Consider the following 18,968-nt stretch of genomic DNA (forward strand, 5'->3'; position numbering starts at 1 on the left):
GGCAGGAGAAAAGGGAGAGGGAAAGGGAGAAAGAGAAGAGAGTAAAAGAGAAGGAAGGAAGGCAAGGAGAAGAAAGAGGGAAGTTAGGAGGTTAGGAAGGCGCGCCCCTCTTTGGCTCCTTCTGCTCTTTGCATCTCTCAGTCCAGCCTGGAGTCCCAGCCAGAGAGAAAAGGAAAGAAGAGGGGAGGGGCAGGGCTACGGTGCCACCTAACCCCGCCCCCCCCCGCCTGGGCACCAGGGAGGAGTGGGGGCGGGGCCGGAGAAGCTAGGTCAGCCCTACTCCCCCACCCCCAGCTCTCCAGCCTCCAGGCCTGGGACCGCCCCTCCTCCGCCTCCCCGTGTGCTCTCTAAGTCCAGTGCATTCAGTCACTGGGGGTCCCAGCCCAGCCCGAGGATCCAGAGCAGAGCCGCCCCTCCTCACCCAGACCCCGCCTCCTCCCCAGTCCATTCCCTCTCTCTCTCTGCCTCCCCCTTTCCCTCCCTCCCTCCCTCCCTCCCTCCTCCCGGCAAAGTTTATTTGCAGGCAACAAAAGAGAGAGGGAGAGAAGGAGGAGGAGGGACCAAGCAAGCGGGGGGAAACGGCGTGAGAAGGGGGGAAGCCAGAGGAAAAGGTTTCTCCCCAGGAGCTCCCTTCCCGCAGGACCCCAAGGCGGATCTCTGTCGGGGGGCGGGGGCGGCCCGGGGCTCCTGCCCTCGCCCCCGGGCCGCGATGTCCCCGGGCCGGGCAAAGGTGGAGACTGAGGCTGAGGCTGAGACTGCGGACCAGGGCAGGGGCCGGACCTGCGGCTGGGGCTGAGGCGCGCCGGGGCCGGCCGGGACTATGGAGCTTCCAGTACCGCCGCCTTCCCGGCTGCGAGCGGACACGAAAACTTGAGCCGGGGAAAAGTTAGTTGCTCGTTATCTCGCTCGCCCGCTCGCTCACAGGAGAGGCTTGGGCCAGAGGAGAGAGGCTTGGGCCGCGGGAGCTCCCCGCGTCCCCCCTTGTCCCTCCTCCCTGCTCTCGTCTCTCCTTCCCTCTCTCCCAAGTTCCTCCCTCCTCTCTCCCCTGCGCCCTTTCTCCCTCCTTCTCAGTTCCCCTCCCTCCCTTCCTTCTCCCCTCATCCCATCCGTCTCTCCTCAGCTCTGTCCCCCCTTTAATCCATTCTCCCCAGTTTTCATCCAATCCTCCCCATTCATCCCCCCCTTATCCATCCTCCATATCTCTTCCACCCCCAGCTCTTCTCCATCCTCTTCAACTCTCATCCATCCCCTCAGTTTTCATCCATACTCCCCCCGCTCCCGCTCTCATTCAACCCTCCCCATCCAAGTTCTCATCCTTCCCACCCCCACCTTCAGCTCCGGAGCCTTCCTCCCTTCGCAGAGTAGTACATGGACCCGCTTCTGCGGGGACTCGGGCTGTGATTGGGAATCAGACGGGGGGTGGCCTCCTGCGGAGGGGGGAAGAGGGCTGCCATGCCTAGCTGAGGAGTCTATCTCCGCCTCCCCCCCCTCCAGAGGACCACCATCACCTCCCTTCGGAAGGACCAAGAAGTCCCAACCCTCGCCCCCAGCCCCGTCTCCCCCGGTGCCCTCCAGGGCAGAGCCATGACCGACGGGCCGCCCCCGCCTCCGCTCTACCGGAGCATCTCGTTCAAACGGCTGGAGCGCTGGAGCGGCGGTCCGGGCTCCGACAGGGCGGACTGTGCGGAGGACACGACCTCCTCGTCCCCGGGGCTGCGGCGGCGGGCTCCCGGCACCGCCACCCTGGCGGCTTCCCGACGCGTATCTAAGCTGGCTTCGGGGAGCACTGGGGCCGCGGCGACGTCCTCCCCGCGGCCCCTGCGCAGCCTCTCGCCATCCGTCCGCCAGTTGTCCCAGCGCTTCGACAGCGCTGGCCGAGGGTCGCGGAGCAGGAGTCGGAGCCAGAGCCAGGTCCCCGGGACGGGCTCCCCTAGCGAGGAAGAGGCCCACTGGATGCGGGGCCGGGAGGGGGCGCCGTCGGAGTTCCGCAGGGGACAGTTCACGGCCGAAGAAGGAGCTGGAGCCGGAGCCGGTGGGGGCGGGCCCGGGTCGGAGCCCGTGGGCCACTGGCCCAGCGTCACGGAGATGCGCAAGCTCTTCGGAGGCCAGAGCTTCAGACGGCCAAGCCCAGATGGCCTGTGGGGGTCGTCCAGCCCGGCCTCTGCTTCCCCCACCCGAGACGAAGGGGCTCAGAGCCCAGAGGAGCCCCCTGGCCGCCAGCAGCCGCCTCCACCTCCCCCCAGGACCTGCTTCCCCCTCTCTGGCCTTCGGTCCCCCCTGCCCCGGGCCCAGGCCGAGGGGAGGAGGCAGCAGCAGGCGGATAGTTCACATTCTTGGCATAGTTACTGCCAACCACACGCCGGCCCCCAGGCCTCTGTCTGCTCCTCCTCCTCCTCTCCTGCCACTGCCTTCTATCCTGTCAGCCGAAGCCTGAGCAGAGGAGAGAGCTCCAGCGAGGAGGAAGAGCAGGCCGGAGGCCTCGGGATCTCTGCGGCCCCCAGCCCAGGGGCCCAGGCCTCGGGAGGTTCTGGCGGTGAAGGAGACGGGTTCAAGGAAGAAGGTATCCTCCAGGCTTCCTCCTACAGGAAAGAGGCCTCTGCAGGGGGGTGGGATCTGGACAATGATGGGTTAAAACCAGGCAGGATGGACTCCTCTGAGCGGACCCCTGAAGGTAAGGGCCTGGACCCCCAGAGGCCAGGATGTGAATCAGAGAGCCTCCAGACTTCCCGAGGGTCACAGGAAGGCCTTAGGCAGCTCACCAGGGGCCTGCCAGAGAGTTTTGGGAGCACCTTCCCCGTGGTCTCCCGGGTGGCCAAGGTGAGCTTCCCACCCTACGTGGCCAGCCTTGGCCGTCACTCAAGCCCAGAGAAGCTGAAGGAGGAGGATCTTTGGACTGGACGAGGAAGCTGGGGCCTGTATCGATCACCTAGCTTTGGTACAGGGGATGGTTTTCTCCGGCCTCAGGCCCATGCCCGCCCAAAGCCTCTGGTGTGCACCGGTAAAGGGCCGAGGGACAGCCCCCCTGAGGCTGGGGAGCTGGAGAAAAGCCGGCAGAGGAAGTCCCTGTCAAACCCCGACATTGCCAGTGAGACACTGACCCTGCTTAGTTTCCTGCGTTCTGACCTCTCTGTGCTGAAGGTCCGTCGGAGTGGCCGACGACCTGGGGACCATGAGGGAGCACCGCAGAGCTGCAGCGACGCCTCCGAGGACAGTGAGCTGCCTGGGCGTCAGGGGCCTCTGCTTGCCCCGGCCAGGCAGGCCCTGGGCACTCGCCCAACCCTCAAAGATCTCACAGCCACACTGCGCCGGGCAAAATCATTCTCCTGCTCCGAAACACCCTCCCCTCGAAGACTCTCCCGGACAGGGGCACTGAAGCCCAGCTCCTCCGAACTGCTCCTTGCAAGACGGAGGGCTGAGGAAGAGGAAGAGGAAGATGGACTCCCTGAGGTTGTACAGGATCAATATGTGCAGGAAGCTAGGCAAGTATTTGAGAAGATTAGCCAGATGGGGGCCCAGCGGGATGATGGAGGATCCCCGCCTGCCCTGCACCTGCCCACAAGCTCTCCCTGCCGGAGATCTTTGGAGGAACTGTCAGGCCATGAATCCAGTCTGACCGATGAGGGCATTGTGACAGAACCTGAACCAGCTAGTATTGCCTACAGGGGCCTGGGGCCTCTATCAGAGTGGAAGTCTGGTGAGTTCCCCCTCTCCTCATCTCGGATAAATCCCAGTGGTCCTCCAGCAGAGGGAGGCCGGGCCCCCACCACTGGGCCCTTGGATGCTCCAGGTACCCCAGGTGCCCTTCGTCGGCGCCGGAAGGGCCCCCCCTTAGGCCCTGGTGGAACAGACCTCAGCAATGGAGACGCTGGCGAGGCCTACCGTTCCCTGAGTGACCCGATGCCTCACCACCGTCGGCCTGTCCCATTTGAGGAGTCTTCAGGCTTCTCTGTAGACAGCAACTTGCTGGGCTCCTTGGGCCCAAAGGCTGGGCTTCCCACCACATCAGCTGTGGCCTTGGCAGATTGTGGGGCTGGTGGGGCCAGTGACTCCTCCATTGGCAGTGATGGTGGGAAGGACTTTCAGGCAGTGATCCAGAGTGTGGTCCACCAGCCAGGTGCCCTGGGCCAGGCAGTGGATGAACGAGTCCACGTCAGAGCAGCCAAGAAGAAGTCATTGAGTGACCCTAGCCGACGTGGGGAGGAGGCCAGCCCTGGGTTCAAGGGCCCTGGTGGAGAGCCTATCCTGGAGGCAGCTCTTCCCCCAGCCAACAGCGAGCCCATCCTACTGGAACATCACTCAAGTGAACCGGGAAAGGCCAGGGCTCAGTCTGAGAGAGTTCTGCCCAAGGCCTTGCCAGCCACTGCTCCCCTGGATTTCCACCTTGACCCTAAGCTAGCTGATGTGCTATCCCCACGACTTGCCCGCCGGAGCTCCAAGAAAAGGCCAGCCCGGAGCAGTCACCAGGAGTTCCGAAAAGAGGAGGACACGGCTACACTGGGAAGGACCCAGCCTGGCTCCCGTCATGTTCGACATGCCAGTGAACCAGCTGCCTTCATCCCCATTGAGGCCCCTGAGCCAGTAGCCACAGGCACTGAGACCTCAGGATCCACAAATAAAGTCTATCCAGCCCTCCAGGTGCCCTCCCTGGAGGATGTTACCAAGCAGTACATGCTGACCCTCCGTTCCAGTGAGTCGCCTGCTCCCGGGCCCACAGAGGTATCCCAGTCTACTCCTGCCACACCAACCTCCACTGAAGCCAAACCACTGGAGGTGGCCCGGCCCCTGGAAGACCCAATTCCCACTGATAGGAGGCAGAGTCAGAATAAACCACAAGTGGTGAGTGTTGAGGGAGGTTGGGGAGGCAGGGGCACAGGGTAGGGGGGAATGAAAGGGAGAAGGCACTGAGTGCAAACATCATTGATTTGAACTGCATTTGGTTCTTGTGTTTGCAGGTATCCAGTATACAGGTGCTAATTACAAGCAATTCTTACTGATTTGTAAAGGAATACTATCTATTAATAAGGGCATATGATCTAGTCACTGTTTCTTCTGTGTTATCGAATCGGTCTTATTTATTCGGAAGGCTTATCTATTTGCAAAACTTTCTCCTCTACCCTCAAAGAATTAGTATCTGTTCATTCAATTGGAGTCCCTGCACCGATCTACCCAAAATAGGTGTTGTTCTTTAAAGAGGTACACTGCTCAGGCTTTATCATTGAGTCCCAACTTAGCCTGTCATATCCCCTTACCTCTCTGCTTTAGTCAAAGCCAAGGGACAAAGTTTGACTGGCTTGGTCCCCTGGAGGCCCCAAGGATGCTAGTACCTAAGTTTTCTGAGTAAGAATCCTCAGCCCTTAGGGTTCCTTTCTTCCTTGCCTCTAGCCCAGACTCTCCTCTCTTCTCACCATGATCTTAAGGGGAGAGGTAGGTGCTGTCTTTCAGCTGGAGAAGGTAGCAAGGGGTTAGAATGGGAAGCAGGGGTGTCTTAGAGGAGGCAGTGTTTGGGGGGCCAGAAGGAGGGGGCAAAGTATCTATGGGAGAAGTTTGGCCTGGGACCCAAGTGGACTGGAGCCTAGGCAGGGTCAGCAGACCACACTGTGGGCCTCTTCTTTCTGTCTGCTCCTTGCCCTCTGGGTCCCATGTCTTCTTTCTTCTCTCCACCCCCTCCTCCCTTGTCTGCCTTTGCCCAGACCTGGGCAGCCATGAGAGCAAGGGGCTGGAAGTCACTTGCCTCCAAATTTTGCTGGCGTCCTTGCCACTGAGCCTTGGCCTCACTGGTTCCTGGGCCTGTGGGAATAGTCTTGTGGAAAGAGAACTAGGTTTGGAGTCTGAGGATTCCAGATGAAATCCCAGCTCTGTTAGTCAAGGCATTCTCTCTTATTCTTAGGATCTTCTTCTCCAAAATGAGTCTCTCCAGCTAGGAGCTAGCATTCTTACCCTGGGTCCTTGAACTTTTTGTATGTTGATAACTATATTTCAATATAATTGGTTTCTTTTGTCTTCCTATATATATTTTATTGGATGCATTTCAAACCATGATTCTGGGGTAGCTAAGTGGCATCAAGAGGACCTGGGTTCAAATCCAGCCTCAGACACTTACTAGCTATGTAACCCTCGGCAAGTCACTTAACCCCGATTGCCCCCTCCTAAATAAAATAAAATAAAAACATAATTCTGAGAAGAAGTCTAGAGATTTTCCCAGACAGCAAAAAAGGAGTATAGGTCACCAAGAAAAGGTTAAGAAACCCTAGACTAGATGATCTCTAAGGTCCCTCCCTGCTCTAAATCCCATGACACTGTGATGCTTTGGGTTCGTTTGGCTGGACTGGGCTGGGCTCTGGGCTCTGGATCCTGGACTTGCACTTGGAAGGACCTGGTTCAAATCCCAAATCCAGGATGCAGACTGTGGTCTGTGAGCTCTGCAAAGGACATGGGCCATAACATGCTGCCACCTTCTGCCTCCACACCTTTGCTATGTCAATGCCCATACCTGGAAAGGATTCTCCCAGTCTCATCTCTATATATGGTCTTGCTGTTGAAATTCTTCTCTTCCGTCAAGGCCTAGCTCAGCTGCCACCTCCTCCATGAAGCCTTTTCTGATACCACAAGTGAAAGTGATCCCTCTCTTCTCAAATCTGTTGTGGCCCTTTTCTTGAAAGAAACCTCTTCGGGGTGAGGCTAGATTCTGGACTTGGGGCCTGAGTTAGTCTCTAGGATGTGGGTTTTCTGGGCTGGACCCATGGCTCAGGACTGGGCTCTGAGTATCAGACTCAGGACCCAGCCAAGGGTATTTGTGGTTTTGTCCCTGGATGAGTTGTGTTTAAGGAGTATAGAAGCCTAGCCAAGAGATCCTGACCCAGGAACTCATTTGGTTTCTTCCTGTGCCAACTTCCCTGCCTCCCTTTCTTCCCCCTGCCACCCTGGAGGGAGCTGATTTGGTGAGGGGGGTAGGGGAAGGCCAGTGAGGATGTCTCTGTTTCTTCCTAGAACTGCCTTATTTTCCCATGCATTTGTGATTGTATGACCTCCCCTTTCCCTCCTCTTGGGCCCCAGGCTCATCAGGGAGGCCCCAGTCTAGGGGAGATTCTCCCCATTGTCCACTGCCCCCTGCCCTCCTTTGCCTTGGAGAATCTCTCAGGCAAATCCTGTGGACCCTGGGAGGGCTTGTCAGGGAAGAATTGGAGCTGAAAGACTGGGGGTGGGGGTGGAGTGAGAAAGGGAAACAGAAGCTCTTCAGGGGCTGGGCTAGAGGGGACTGGGGGGACTTCTGAGCAGCTGAGAATTATTTTTGGGAGAGGTTTGGCTTTACTTAACATATCCATAGGGCTTTACTATTTCCAAAACTCTTTACATGGGCTATCTCATTTGGTCCTCACAGTAGCTTTGGGAGGGAGACAGAGCAGGGATTATTAACCCCTTTTGACAGAAGAAGAAACTGATGCTCAGATTGGGGGATGGGTTTACCCAAAGCTTCATGCCTAGAAGTCAAGGACTTCCACAGGCAGGCTCTAATCTACCAGCCACTTTTCACCCTTATCTCACACTACTACTCTCCATGTACCTTCTGTTCCAGACATTCTGGACTACCTGTTCTCCCCTGGTCTTATCCTCATGGGCTCAGAAATTTGTCATAAAAGCACAGATCTGGAGCTAGAAGGGAACTCAGAGAGCACAGTGTCTGACTCCTTCATTTTATAGATAACAAAACAGTTGTTGTTGAGTTGTTTTCAGTCGTGTCAGACTCTTGGCGACCTTATCTGGGGTTTTGTGGACAATGATACTGGAGTAGTTTGCCATTTCCTTCTCCAGCTCATTTTACAGATGAGGAAACTGAGGCAAATGGGGTTAAGTGACTTGCCCAGAGTTGCACAGCTAGTAAATGTCTGAAGACACATTTGAACTCACGAAGATGAGTCTTCCCAACTCCTGGCCCCACACTCTTTCCACTGCACCACCTAAATGAAACAGAGTCATAGGCATATTAAATGCCTTGCCCAAGGTCACACAGGCAGGAAGTAGCACGACCAGGATTTGAACCCAGGTCCTCTGACTTCAAATCCCATGTCTTTCCTACTGTATCATACTGCCTTCTTCTGCAGTTATGCTTTTATATAACTGTACTGCATACCTAGAATAGATTCTCCTAGCCCCCTGTATCTCTGCCTCATCCCCTTCCTTCAATACCAGCTCAGCTGCCACCTCCTCCATGAAGATTTCCCTGATCCCCAGGTGAAAGTGGCCATGCCCTCTTCTAGTCTCTCATAGCATTTTGCCTGGAAAGACCTTTCCTTTGTCTCATAGTTATTTGTGCACTGCCCTTCCTGGGGTCTTCACTTCCAAAATATCACTTCCCTGAAAGCAAGGCCTGGTGTCCTTTTTTCATCTTTGTATGTCCAATGTAGAGCTCAGGGTCCCATACATAGTAGGCACCAAAGAACTCTTTGTTGAATTGACTTGAATTGACCAAGGTCACCCAGTGACCAATGGAGGCAGGACATCAGAGTATGAGAGGAAGAACACTAGGCCTGGAAGTCAAGACACCTGGATTTTGGCAAGAAAACATTTTGTTCCATAAACCTGGGGTGCACTTCCTTAAAATACAAGCAGCATTAATGGGAAAAGTAGACATGTGGCCCTGTGCTCCAAAGGAAAGGGTGAACAGAGAGGGAACAAGTGTGGCCAGAGCCCATGTGTGGAGGGGTAACACCTTTGCTGCTTCAGGACCTGGTAGTAACAACATAACACCTCACTTCCTGGGTCTGCTCCCCTCTGTTCTTGTCTCCACAGTCTTCACAGCCTGGATGCTTTTTAAAGCCCTGTTCAGCTCTGACACTCCATAACCCTAATCCCTCTTAACTTCCATGAGACTCAGGTTCTTCATTTGTCCAATGGGCGTGATTTTGTGAAATGGGAAGCATCTTGAAGTAGTGGGAAGAGGACAGGAGAGCCTGGTTTGAGCTCAGTGTTAGCACCTGCCAGCTGTGTGATGGTGGGCAGGTCATCTCTTTTTCTGAACCTGTTTCCTTGCCTACATAGGGTGACAATCATATTTCTGTTGTGAGGACTAGATGAAGTAATGGGTGAGAAAATGCTTTAGAGTGGAAAGAGATTCATTACTATTTACTATTTATTATTCAAATGAACTTTCTTAAACCACAGAAGGGAATTAAATTTGTCATGGAAGGATATGTCACTACCACCACTACTGTCAACAAAGTAACTCTCAAGGTTCCTCATTCATTTATGGTAGCCAGCATGACCTAGTGGATGGAATCCTTCACTTGCATTCAGGAAAACCTGGGTTCAAACTCCATCTCAGATTCTTACTGTGTGAACCTAGACAAGTTATTTCATTTCTCTGAATATGTTTTCTCATCTATGAAATGGGGATTGTAAAAGCACCTAATTCCTAAGGTTGGTGTAAGAATCAAATGAGGTAACATGTGTCAAGCGCTTTGGAAACATTAGAGTACTATATGAATGTGAGGAGATAATGATGTACCTGTGTCCCAAGTTTTTCCTGTGTGTCTGAGCTTGGCTTTGATGTGAGGAAGGCAGAAAAAGGAGGAGATCCAGGTTTTTGGACCTGGGAGCTCAGAGTCTGAAGTCTGAGGAGGAGGGTGGGAAGGAGTGGCTGGGCGGGAAGCAGTGAAGGAGCAGACAGGGACCCTGCCTAGGGAACTCACAGTCTGGGAAATGAGGCCTTGCACTAAAAAACATTAGTATAAAACAGAATAGAATGAAATGTTAAGCTGTGGGGAGTCAGACCACGAAGATTAGTTGAAGGAACTGAAGAGGTCTAGTCTGTAGAAGACGGAAGAATCTGCTAGCTGTCTTCAAGTCTTTGTAGGGCTGTCCAGAGGAAAGAGAAGACAGAACCAGGAATTATGGGTAGGAGTTGCAGAGAGGCAAATTTAGACTTAGTATCTAGAAAAATTTCCTAACAACGGGAGCTCTCCTAATAGTGGAATGGGCTTTCTCAGAAGGCAGTGGGTTCCCCCTCATTGGCGCTCTCCCAGCAGAGGCTGGGGTGACCACCCGTCAGATGTGTTGGTTCTAGGTTGGACAAGACGTCCTCTCAAGTCCATTTCAGCTGTGAAATTCTCTGCTTCTGACTCTGAGGCCTTGAAGAATTCATTGGAAGGAGAGATTAGAAGGAACTAGGCTAGTGAAGAAGGGCTTACTGAGGAGACCAGCAAAGCCTGAGCAAAACTGGAAGACCAGATAAGATTTGGCCAGTCAATCAATCGACAAGCATTTATTAAGCACTAATTATGTGCCAAGCATTGTGATAAGAAAGGCAAAAGACAGTCTCTGTCCTCAAGGAACTTACAGTCTAATGAGGGAGACAACATGCAAATGATTATATACAAACAATATACATACGTATGATAAATTGGAGATAATCAACAGAAGGAAGGCACTAGCATTAAGGGCAATTGAGATAGGCCTCTTGCAGAAAGTGGGACTTGAGCTGAGATTTGCAGGAAGCCAGGAAGCCTGGAGGGAGAGATGAGGAGGGAGATCATTCCAGGCACGAGGGGCAGCCACTGAAAACCTCGAAGCATAGAGATGGAGTGTCATTTATGATGGAGACCAGTGTCACTGGACTGAAGAATCCAACTGGGGCAAGGGACAGTATACAGTGTAAGAAGACTGGAAAGGTAGGAAGGGTCTAGGTTTTTGAGGTCTTCATAAGCCAAAAAGAGGATTTTCTTTTTGATCCTAGAGACAATAGGGAGAGGGGGTAGATGGCATGGTCATATATTGGAAAGAGGAGAGTCTTGAGGCAAGCAGACTAGTTAGAAGTTAAGAGGTAACCCAGATGCATGCCCGACCTAGGATTGTGGCTGTATGAATGGAGAAAGGGGGACATATACAAGAGATATTGTGAAGGTAAAAAAAAACAATTATTACAGATGTGTAGAACAATTTTATTAGGTATATGATGTGAGTGCAAATTAAGTGTCCAGGATGACACCAAGGTTGAAGACCCCATCCATAGAGTATAGTAGTGCCCCAGACATCGAGCACATTTGGAAGGGGGGAACTTGGGGTGGGGGAGGAGATAAGGACTTTTGTTTGGAATATGATGAGCTTCAGGTGCCTTTGGGATATTCAGTTTGAGATGCTCAGGAAGCAGTCGACAATGTATGACTCTAGCTCAGGAGAGACTAGGGCTCGTTTCGTAAATCAGCTGCATAGAGATGATAAATAAACCCATGATGAAATCACCAAATGAGAAAGGACGGTAAAAAGAGAAAGGGACCCAAGGCAGAGCCTTGGGGAATATCCACAGTTAGGGGGTCTTGACGTAACTGAACAATCAGCAAAGGAAGTTGAGAAGGAGCAGTGGGACAGACAGGAGGAGAAACAGTTCTAGGTCATGAAAACCTGGAGAGAGAACCCAAGAAAGGTGACATGTTCAACAGTGTTCAGTGCCACCAAGAAGTCAATAACGATCAGGATGGAAAAAAGGCCATTAAATTTAGCAATGGAAAGATTACTCATGCCTTCAAAAAGAGCAGTTTTATTTGAATAATAGGGAAGAGAGATGATGAGAGAGCCTTCCAGGTGGGAGAAACAGCTTAGACAAAGTCTTAGTGGTAAGAAGATTGTTTTGGAGGAAGTGAATGGTGAGGAGCTGCTACAGTCATCTGGACATCGGGGAGGAGTCCCGGGTTTGGATGATGACTGTGGGGATGGAGAGAAGAGAAGTGACCTAGAGAGACCAGGGAAGTGAGGCACAGGATTTGGAAAGTGACTGTATGTGGGGTTGAGGGAATAAATAGGAGGAGTCAGAGAAGGCTCCTAGCCAGGGAGAATAGGAGTGGGGGTGGATCTAAACTGGAGCAAGACTGAGGTATGCCCTAAGGGCTTAGAGATGGCATGATTCTTGGCTTTGAAGACTGTTTTGTGGAAGCAAGATTAAATTTGTTCTACTTAGCCCTTGATGGCAGAGTTAAGAGAAGAGCAATGGGAAGAAGTCACGGAGAGATTGGTTTCAGTTTTACGTAAGGAAGAACTTAAAACTGAGCACATGGTGGGAAGATGCTGCTGTTTTTAACTGGGTCTCCTGAATGGGACCCAAAACTCAGAATGGGTGGAGGGTAATCTGGCATGCATGTGATTCCAGAAGGTGAGGGTTCCTAGACTAGAAGGGAAAGATGGGAACCGCCTCATTTCCAGAATGTGTCTCAGAGGCTCACAGAGGAGCCTTAGGACATAGAATGTCCTTACTGGAAGGGACCTTAGAACAGAGAATTTTGGAGCTGATACATACCCTAGAACTTAGAATCTTAAAGCTGCAAGGGACCTTAGAACATGGAATATGGAATGTTAGAGTCTGAAAGGACCATCTATCAAGTCAATTAATACTCGATTGATAAATAAGCATTTATTAAGCCAAGCACTGTGCTTGGCACAAAAAAGCAAAGGTCAGAAAGGAAACAGTCTCTTTCTCTCAAGAAGCCTCAGTCTATCAGGGGAGTTAACATGTACATATATAAATATATACAATATAGATAAGAAATGAATACAATCTGGGGGGGGGTTGAGAAAAAGTTTTGTATAGAAGGTGGGGCTTCACTTGAGTCTTGAAAGAAACATAAATTTCATAGGACCATAAAACGGACCTTAGTGGACACAGAATCCAACCCTTTTATTTTACAAATAAGAATACTGAGGCACAGAGAAATTAAGTGGCTTTCCCATAGTCACACAACTTATGAATATCTGAGGTGGGATTTGAACCCAGGTCTTTCTGACTCCAAGGTTCAGTGCCATATCCATTACAAGTACCTACTCTGTACCAAAGGCCATATCTGTCTCCAAGGATCCAAAGACAGAAATGAAACAGATTTGACCTTCCCCTCCTTGCATTGAGAGGGCCCAGAGAGGAGTAAGGATTTCCCTATGGTGGCACAGCGAGTCAGTGGCAGAGCCTAGCTGTCCTATTTCCCAGTCCTTGAATGGGGGCGGGGGGGATTCTTGAATGCCAAGCTGAGGACGGTGGAGAGCGGTAGTGGTACCTAAGGAATGGAAAGACATTCAAAGCCAGCATCCAACTTAGTCCCAGATGCCCTGCCCTTTCCTATCCCGTCTTGAGAGGTCTAGGCTCTCCTCCCCCACATCTGGCTCTTTGCAAAAGACACTTTGGGGAAGAAGGAGTTAAGGCTACCAGTTGCTGCTGACCTTGACCTGGCTGTGATCCCCCCCACCCCCCCACCAGCTTCTGCTCTGGGAAAGAAGGAGAGGGGCTGATCTGAGTGGCCTTACTGATTTTCTCTTAGTAGGCGGTGAATCTCCAGAAGTAGCAATTTTTCGGGGCTGGGATGAGGATCAAGGACAGGGGAAGAATATAACAGTAGCTTGGTATGAGATTTGGGGACTTGAGCTCAAATTCTGATTCTGCTATTTACCACCTTGGTAATTTGGGTATGTTCTTTCCCCTCTCTGCGTCTCAGTTTGCCTCTGCGTAAAAGTAAGGAGGTGATCTCTAGGGCCCCTCCCAACCCTAAATCTTCTGATCCCATTGGTCTTAATGTTTGTGTAGTACTTTAAAAAAAATTTATTAATTTATTTTGATTTATCAACAATCACTTCCATATGCTTTTGAGTTGAAAATTTTTCTCCCCCTTCCTCCCCCCAACCCTCCCCAAGATGCCGCACAATCTGATATAGGCTTTACATTTACATACCCATGAAACATATTTTCACATTAGTGAGGTTGTAAGTAAAAATTAAAACCAATAGGAGGAACCATCAGAAAGAGGAAACAAAACTCAACAGAAGGTAAAATTAAATGAGAGCGGTTTGACTTCCATAGTTCTTTCTTTGGATGTGGACAGCATTTTCCATCCCGAGGCCTCTGGAGATGTCTTAGATCCTTGTAATGCTGAGAAGGGTTCAGTTTAACAATATTAGTCATCACATAACGTGGCTGTTATTGTGTACAGAGTCCTCTTGGTTCTGCTCACTTCACTCAGCATCAGACCATACAAGTCTTTCCAGGTTTTTCTGAAGTCAGCCTGTTCATCATTTCTTATAGCACAATAGTATTCTATTACATTCATATGCCGCAACTTGCTCAGCCATTCCCCAATGGATGGGCATCCTCTCAATTTCCAATTCTTTGCCACCACAAAAAGAGCTGCTATGAATATTTTTGCACATATGGGTCCTTTTCCCATTTGTTTGATCTCTTTGGGATATAGCCCTAGAAGTGCTATTGCTGGATCAAAGGGTGTGCACATTTTTGTAGCCCTTTGGGCATAGTTCCAAATTGTTCTCCAAAATGGTTGGATCATTTTTGTGTAGTACTTTTGAGTTACAAAGAAGTTGGTTTCACTTTATAGTGACACATGGGTTCTAGTCCTGGCTTACCTTGGGCAAGTCCCTTGTCCTGGGACTCAGTACTCCTGTCTGTTTAATGGGGAGAATAATCCCTGCTCTACCCCCACTGAAAGGAGTATTTGTAGGATCTAATGGGAGATAGCTGCTGTACAGATATGAGGGATAGTCATAAAAAATAATCACAAACAGATTAAATTCTGTGCATCAGGATTAAAAATGTCTTCCACCTGATACATAATGGTTGTATGACATTGAACAAGTCACTTAAACTGTCTAGGCCAATTGTCTAAAATTGCAAATCTCAGAGAAGGTGCCAGCATTCCAAACAAGTGGTCAAAGGTCTTTGCTTAAAGACCTCCAAGGAGGCAGCTAAGTGGCATGATGGATAGAGTACCAGCCCTGAAGTCAGGAGGACCTGAGTTCAAATGCCACCTCGGACCAAACAGTTGATGCTTACTAGTTGTGTGACCCTGGGCAAGTCACTTAACCCCAGATGCCTAAAAAATGAAAAATTAAAATTAAAAAAAAAGACCTCCAAGGAGCAGAATCCCACTGCTTCCTAAGGTAGTTGACTCCACTTTGGATTGACTGTGATGGTTAGAAAGTTTTTCTATTTCCCTGCAACCTCATGGGATCCTAAAAACATAGACCTAGAGCTGGGAGGGACCTCAGATTCCAACCAGCCCAACTCATCCATGTTATAGGTGAGGAAACTGAGGCATAGAGAAGTTAAGAGACTTTGTCCAACATCACATAGGTAGTAAGTGGGAGAGATGGAATTTGAACCCAAATATATAATTTCCATTATACCAAGCTGCATCTACCCATTGCTTGTAGCTGTACCCTGTGGGGGGGGGGGGCTTGTCCTGCAAAAGAGCCCTGCAGATTCTTAAAGAGTTTTTTCTTAAGTCTTTCTCTTCTTTGGGGTCAATATTCCTGGTTTGTTCCAGTAGTCTTTATATCTCATGGACTCAGAGCTCTTCACCATCCTAATTACCTTCCCCTGGACACTCCGTAGGTTATCAACATTCTTCCTAAAATGTGTTGTTGTTGTATCCAGTTCTGTGACCCCATTTGAGGTTTTCTTGACAGAGACACTGGAGGGGTTTGCTGTTTCCTTCTCTAGCTCATTTTACAGATGAGGAAACTGAGGCAAACAGGGTTAAGTATCTTACGCAGGGTCACACAGCTATAAGTATCGAAGGCCAGATTTGAATTCAGGAAGATGAGTCTTCCTGATTCCAGACCTGGCACTCTGTGCACTGTGGCACCACCTATACATCATAATGTTCTGGATGTGATCTGACCCGGGCAGAGTGCGGTGAAACTATCACCTCCTGTGATCTGAACACCCAGCCTAAAATCACATTGCTCTGCTGACTGTTTATGGAGTTTGCAGTCCACTAAGAGCCCCGACTTTTTTTCCCCATTGGAACTATTCTAGCTCATCTTTATCTCCCCTTCTAAGTACCTTTAACTTCAATTAGCTGCTACAAGGCAAAGTGGAATGAGGGTTGTATTTGGACTCAGGAATAAACGGGTTGAAATCCTGACTTGGATGTTTACTAGCTTTGTAACCACAAGCAAGTCTCTAAACCTCAGTTTTCTAATTTGTAAAATGGGAATAATAACACCTATTTTACAGTGTTGTTGTGAGGACCAGATATTTAAAGCAGTTTCTAAACCTTAAAATCTATATAAATGATTATTCATCTTTCCCGTGTGTCGCTGTCTTCCTAGCCAGACCTGAAGCTCCCTGAGAACCAGACATAAGCCTATTCTTCCTCCCATCTGCCCCAGAGTGAAGCCAAGCCCACATCTGGGGACAAAGGGGTTGCTCAGGCTAGGTTTTTTCAATTGATTCCTGCTGGCTGGACCCATCCACCCTCCCTCACCAAGATTCCCCAGGTAACCCCCAGCACATGTTCATTACTCAGTTGGTGATGCCAGGGCCCAGTCTGAGATAAAGGCTAGGACCAGGGAAGGCACTAAGATTATTTGACCTGAGAGCTAACAAGCCTTCCCTCAGTAGCCCTCCATGACTCTCTGTTCCCAGTGAGGCCGTGTTAGCTCGCCCTTGGCTGTGTGGGCAGTGCTCAGGGTTGGGCCAGGTCCTGGCTCTAGCTTTGTCTTTATTGCAGATTCCTCATCCTACCCTTTTCCCACCCCCCTCTTCCCCTGCCTTCCCCAAGGACTAAGGAAGGAGAATGACTCATTTATACAATGTTCTCTCCTTTCTTCTGCTGTCAGCTTTTCCCCCACCCCTGGCAGGCAAGAGAGCCTGGTCTTCTAGAATGTTTCCCCTGGAGGGCCAGCCTCCTGCTCCCACTGACCTCCATGTATGTCTTCTCTGTAATCCTAGCATGTCAGAGCTGAAATTGACCTTAGAACACAGAGCATAGGATATCAGAGCTGAAAGGAACTTTTAAATATAGAATCTCAGAGCTGGAAGGGTCCTTAGAACCTGGAACACAGAACATAGAAGGGGCCTGAGAACATAGCATCAGAGCTAGAAAGAGCCTTAGAACAAAGAATGTCAGCACCAGAAGAAACCTTAGAACTTGGAATGGAAGAACTAGGAGAAACCTTAGAACAGAAAATGTCAATGTTAGAAGAGACTCTAGAACACGGAATGGCCGACCTGAGAGGAACTTCAGAATGTAGAATGTCAAGAGCTATAAGGGTCCTTTGAACAGAGAATGTCAGAGCTAAATGTATGCACCTCTGATATTAATTACACTTAGGTTTGCTACTTCAGTAGAATTGAAGGTTTTGTGGAATAAAATGAAGAGAAATCCCAGAGTTGACTCAGTCTCACCACTGAGAACAGAGAATGTTAATTAGAATAGAAAGGGGATTAAGGATACAAAGTGTCAGAGCTGAGAGAGACCTTACAGTCCTGACTTCTTATTGATCAGAAGAAAACATTGTCAGGATAGATCTTCTCAAAGGGATATTTTACATAAGGTCACATGAGGAATCACTGGCATATATATGGAAGCCAAAAGCCTGGACTTCATGGTTCTTAAGCCAGTGTTCTTTCCACTTTGCAGGTAAGATAGTATTACCTCCATTTTACAGATAAGATGACTAATGCCTAATGAAATTCAGTGACTTGCCTGTGATCACACAGTTAGTAATTGTGGAGAAAGGAGCCCTTCTCTGAATGCCAGGCTTACTTGGAGCTTGGAGGGCAAACCATCTGACCTTCTGAGGTTACTCTCCTGATCCTCAGCCCCTCCCCACTGCCTTCAAGGAGGCTGGAATTGGAGGGGTGCGACAGCTGATAGGTCTGGCCTAGCAGGAAAGAGGGCTGGACTGGAAGCCAGGAGACCTTGGTTCTACTCCTAGGATTGGCCAGTGACTCCATAAGCTTGGGCCAGTTGACTTTCCCCTCTCTGGGCCTCAGTCTCCTAGACTGTAAAAAATGGGGCTAATAATCCCTACTTGGCCTTGATCGCAACAGAACTGTAAAACTCAAATGGGAAAACCTAAAGCCCTGTCCAGATGTGAAGAGGGCTTCTCTTCAGAAGCACTGAGCCTTGACCCTTAATTGAGAGTTAACTTCATTAAGCATTAGCTGCTGTATCTATAAAATGGGAGTAATACAATCTTAGCTGCAGAGTGGAAAGAACCCTGGCGTAAGAACCACAAATCCTCTGTTTCAGTTTCCATACATGTCGGTGACTTGCATGACCTTACCCAGATTTCCCAGTACTAGGATAGTGGACCCTTAGACCGTAGCATCACAGATCTCAGACTCTCTGAATCCTGGTGTTCAAAGGGACCTTACAGATACTTTGCTTTTAGCCAAACTGTAGTGATTGTTCTCTCATGAGCAAAGCTGCCTGGGGCAGGTAGTTGGTTTGGGAGGTTATTTCCAGCAGGTCTTTGAGCACCAATCCCATCTCTTAGACTTAGGACAGCCCCTAGAAGGAAAGAAAATTTATGTCAGTCAACAAACATTTGTTAAGTGCCTACTATGTGCCATTATACCAAGTGCCGAAGCTACAGAGAAAGGCGAAAGACATTTCCAGCCTTCAATGAGCTCACAGCCTAATGGGGAAGATGACATTCCAACAACCGTGTACAATCAAGATAGAGAAAGGATAAATTGGAGATAATTAACAGAGGGAAGGCACTAAGATTAAGAAGGCCTGGGAAAGGTATCTTGCAGAAAGTGGGACTTTAGCCGAGCCTTGAAGGAAGGCAGCGGTGAGGATGGACGGCTTTCCAGGCCTGAAGAGGGCCAGCCAGAGAAAAGGCAGAGTTTGGACGCGGAGCGTCCTATTTGAAGAGTAGCAAGGAGGCACATCTACGGATGAGGAATAGGTGGAGCTGCGAAAGCCCAGAAAAGAGAAGCGACTTTCTCAAGGTCACACAGCCCAAGGTTGTTGGCAGAATTAAGACCCGAGTGCCTGTAGCACCTTTCCACTCCTCTACTTCATATGCCCTGGGGATCTGCACACTCTTCTGCCTGCCCTCTGCCTGTTTTGCTTGGCCCACCCCCACCCTCGGTTTCCCCCTCCTCACTGAGTTTGAGGTAGATGGGTGTTCGGAATTTTCTTGTACTCTGTCTGCCTGGGAAGACGACTGGGACATGAGGGGAGAGT

General features: G+C 50.2%; 1 protein-coding gene across 2 annotated transcripts in view; it reads left to right on the plus strand.

The window, feature by feature from the left end:
- Positions 1-530: 530 nt before the first annotated feature.
- Positions 531-18,968, plus strand: part of ARHGEF17 (Rho guanine nucleotide exchange factor 17) — a 161,037-nt gene continuing 142,599 nt past the window's right edge. For both annotated transcript variants that reach the window (XM_078156901.1, XM_078156902.1), the window contains exon 1: positions 531-4,836. In XM_078156901.1, the coding sequence (XP_078013027.1) occupies positions 1,585-4,836 (3,252 nt within the window). In that variant the 5' untranslated portion in view covers positions 531-1,584. The remainder of the gene's footprint in view (positions 4,837-18,968) is intronic.

This window comes from Phascolarctos cinereus, unplaced genomic scaffold (assembly GCF_003287225.1).
Source record: "Phascolarctos cinereus isolate Bilbo 61053 unplaced genomic scaffold, phaCin_HiC Scaffold_726;HRSCAF=1367, whole genome shotgun sequence".
Classification (NCBI taxonomy): Eukaryota; Metazoa; Chordata; class Mammalia; order Diprotodontia; family Phascolarctidae; genus Phascolarctos; species Phascolarctos cinereus.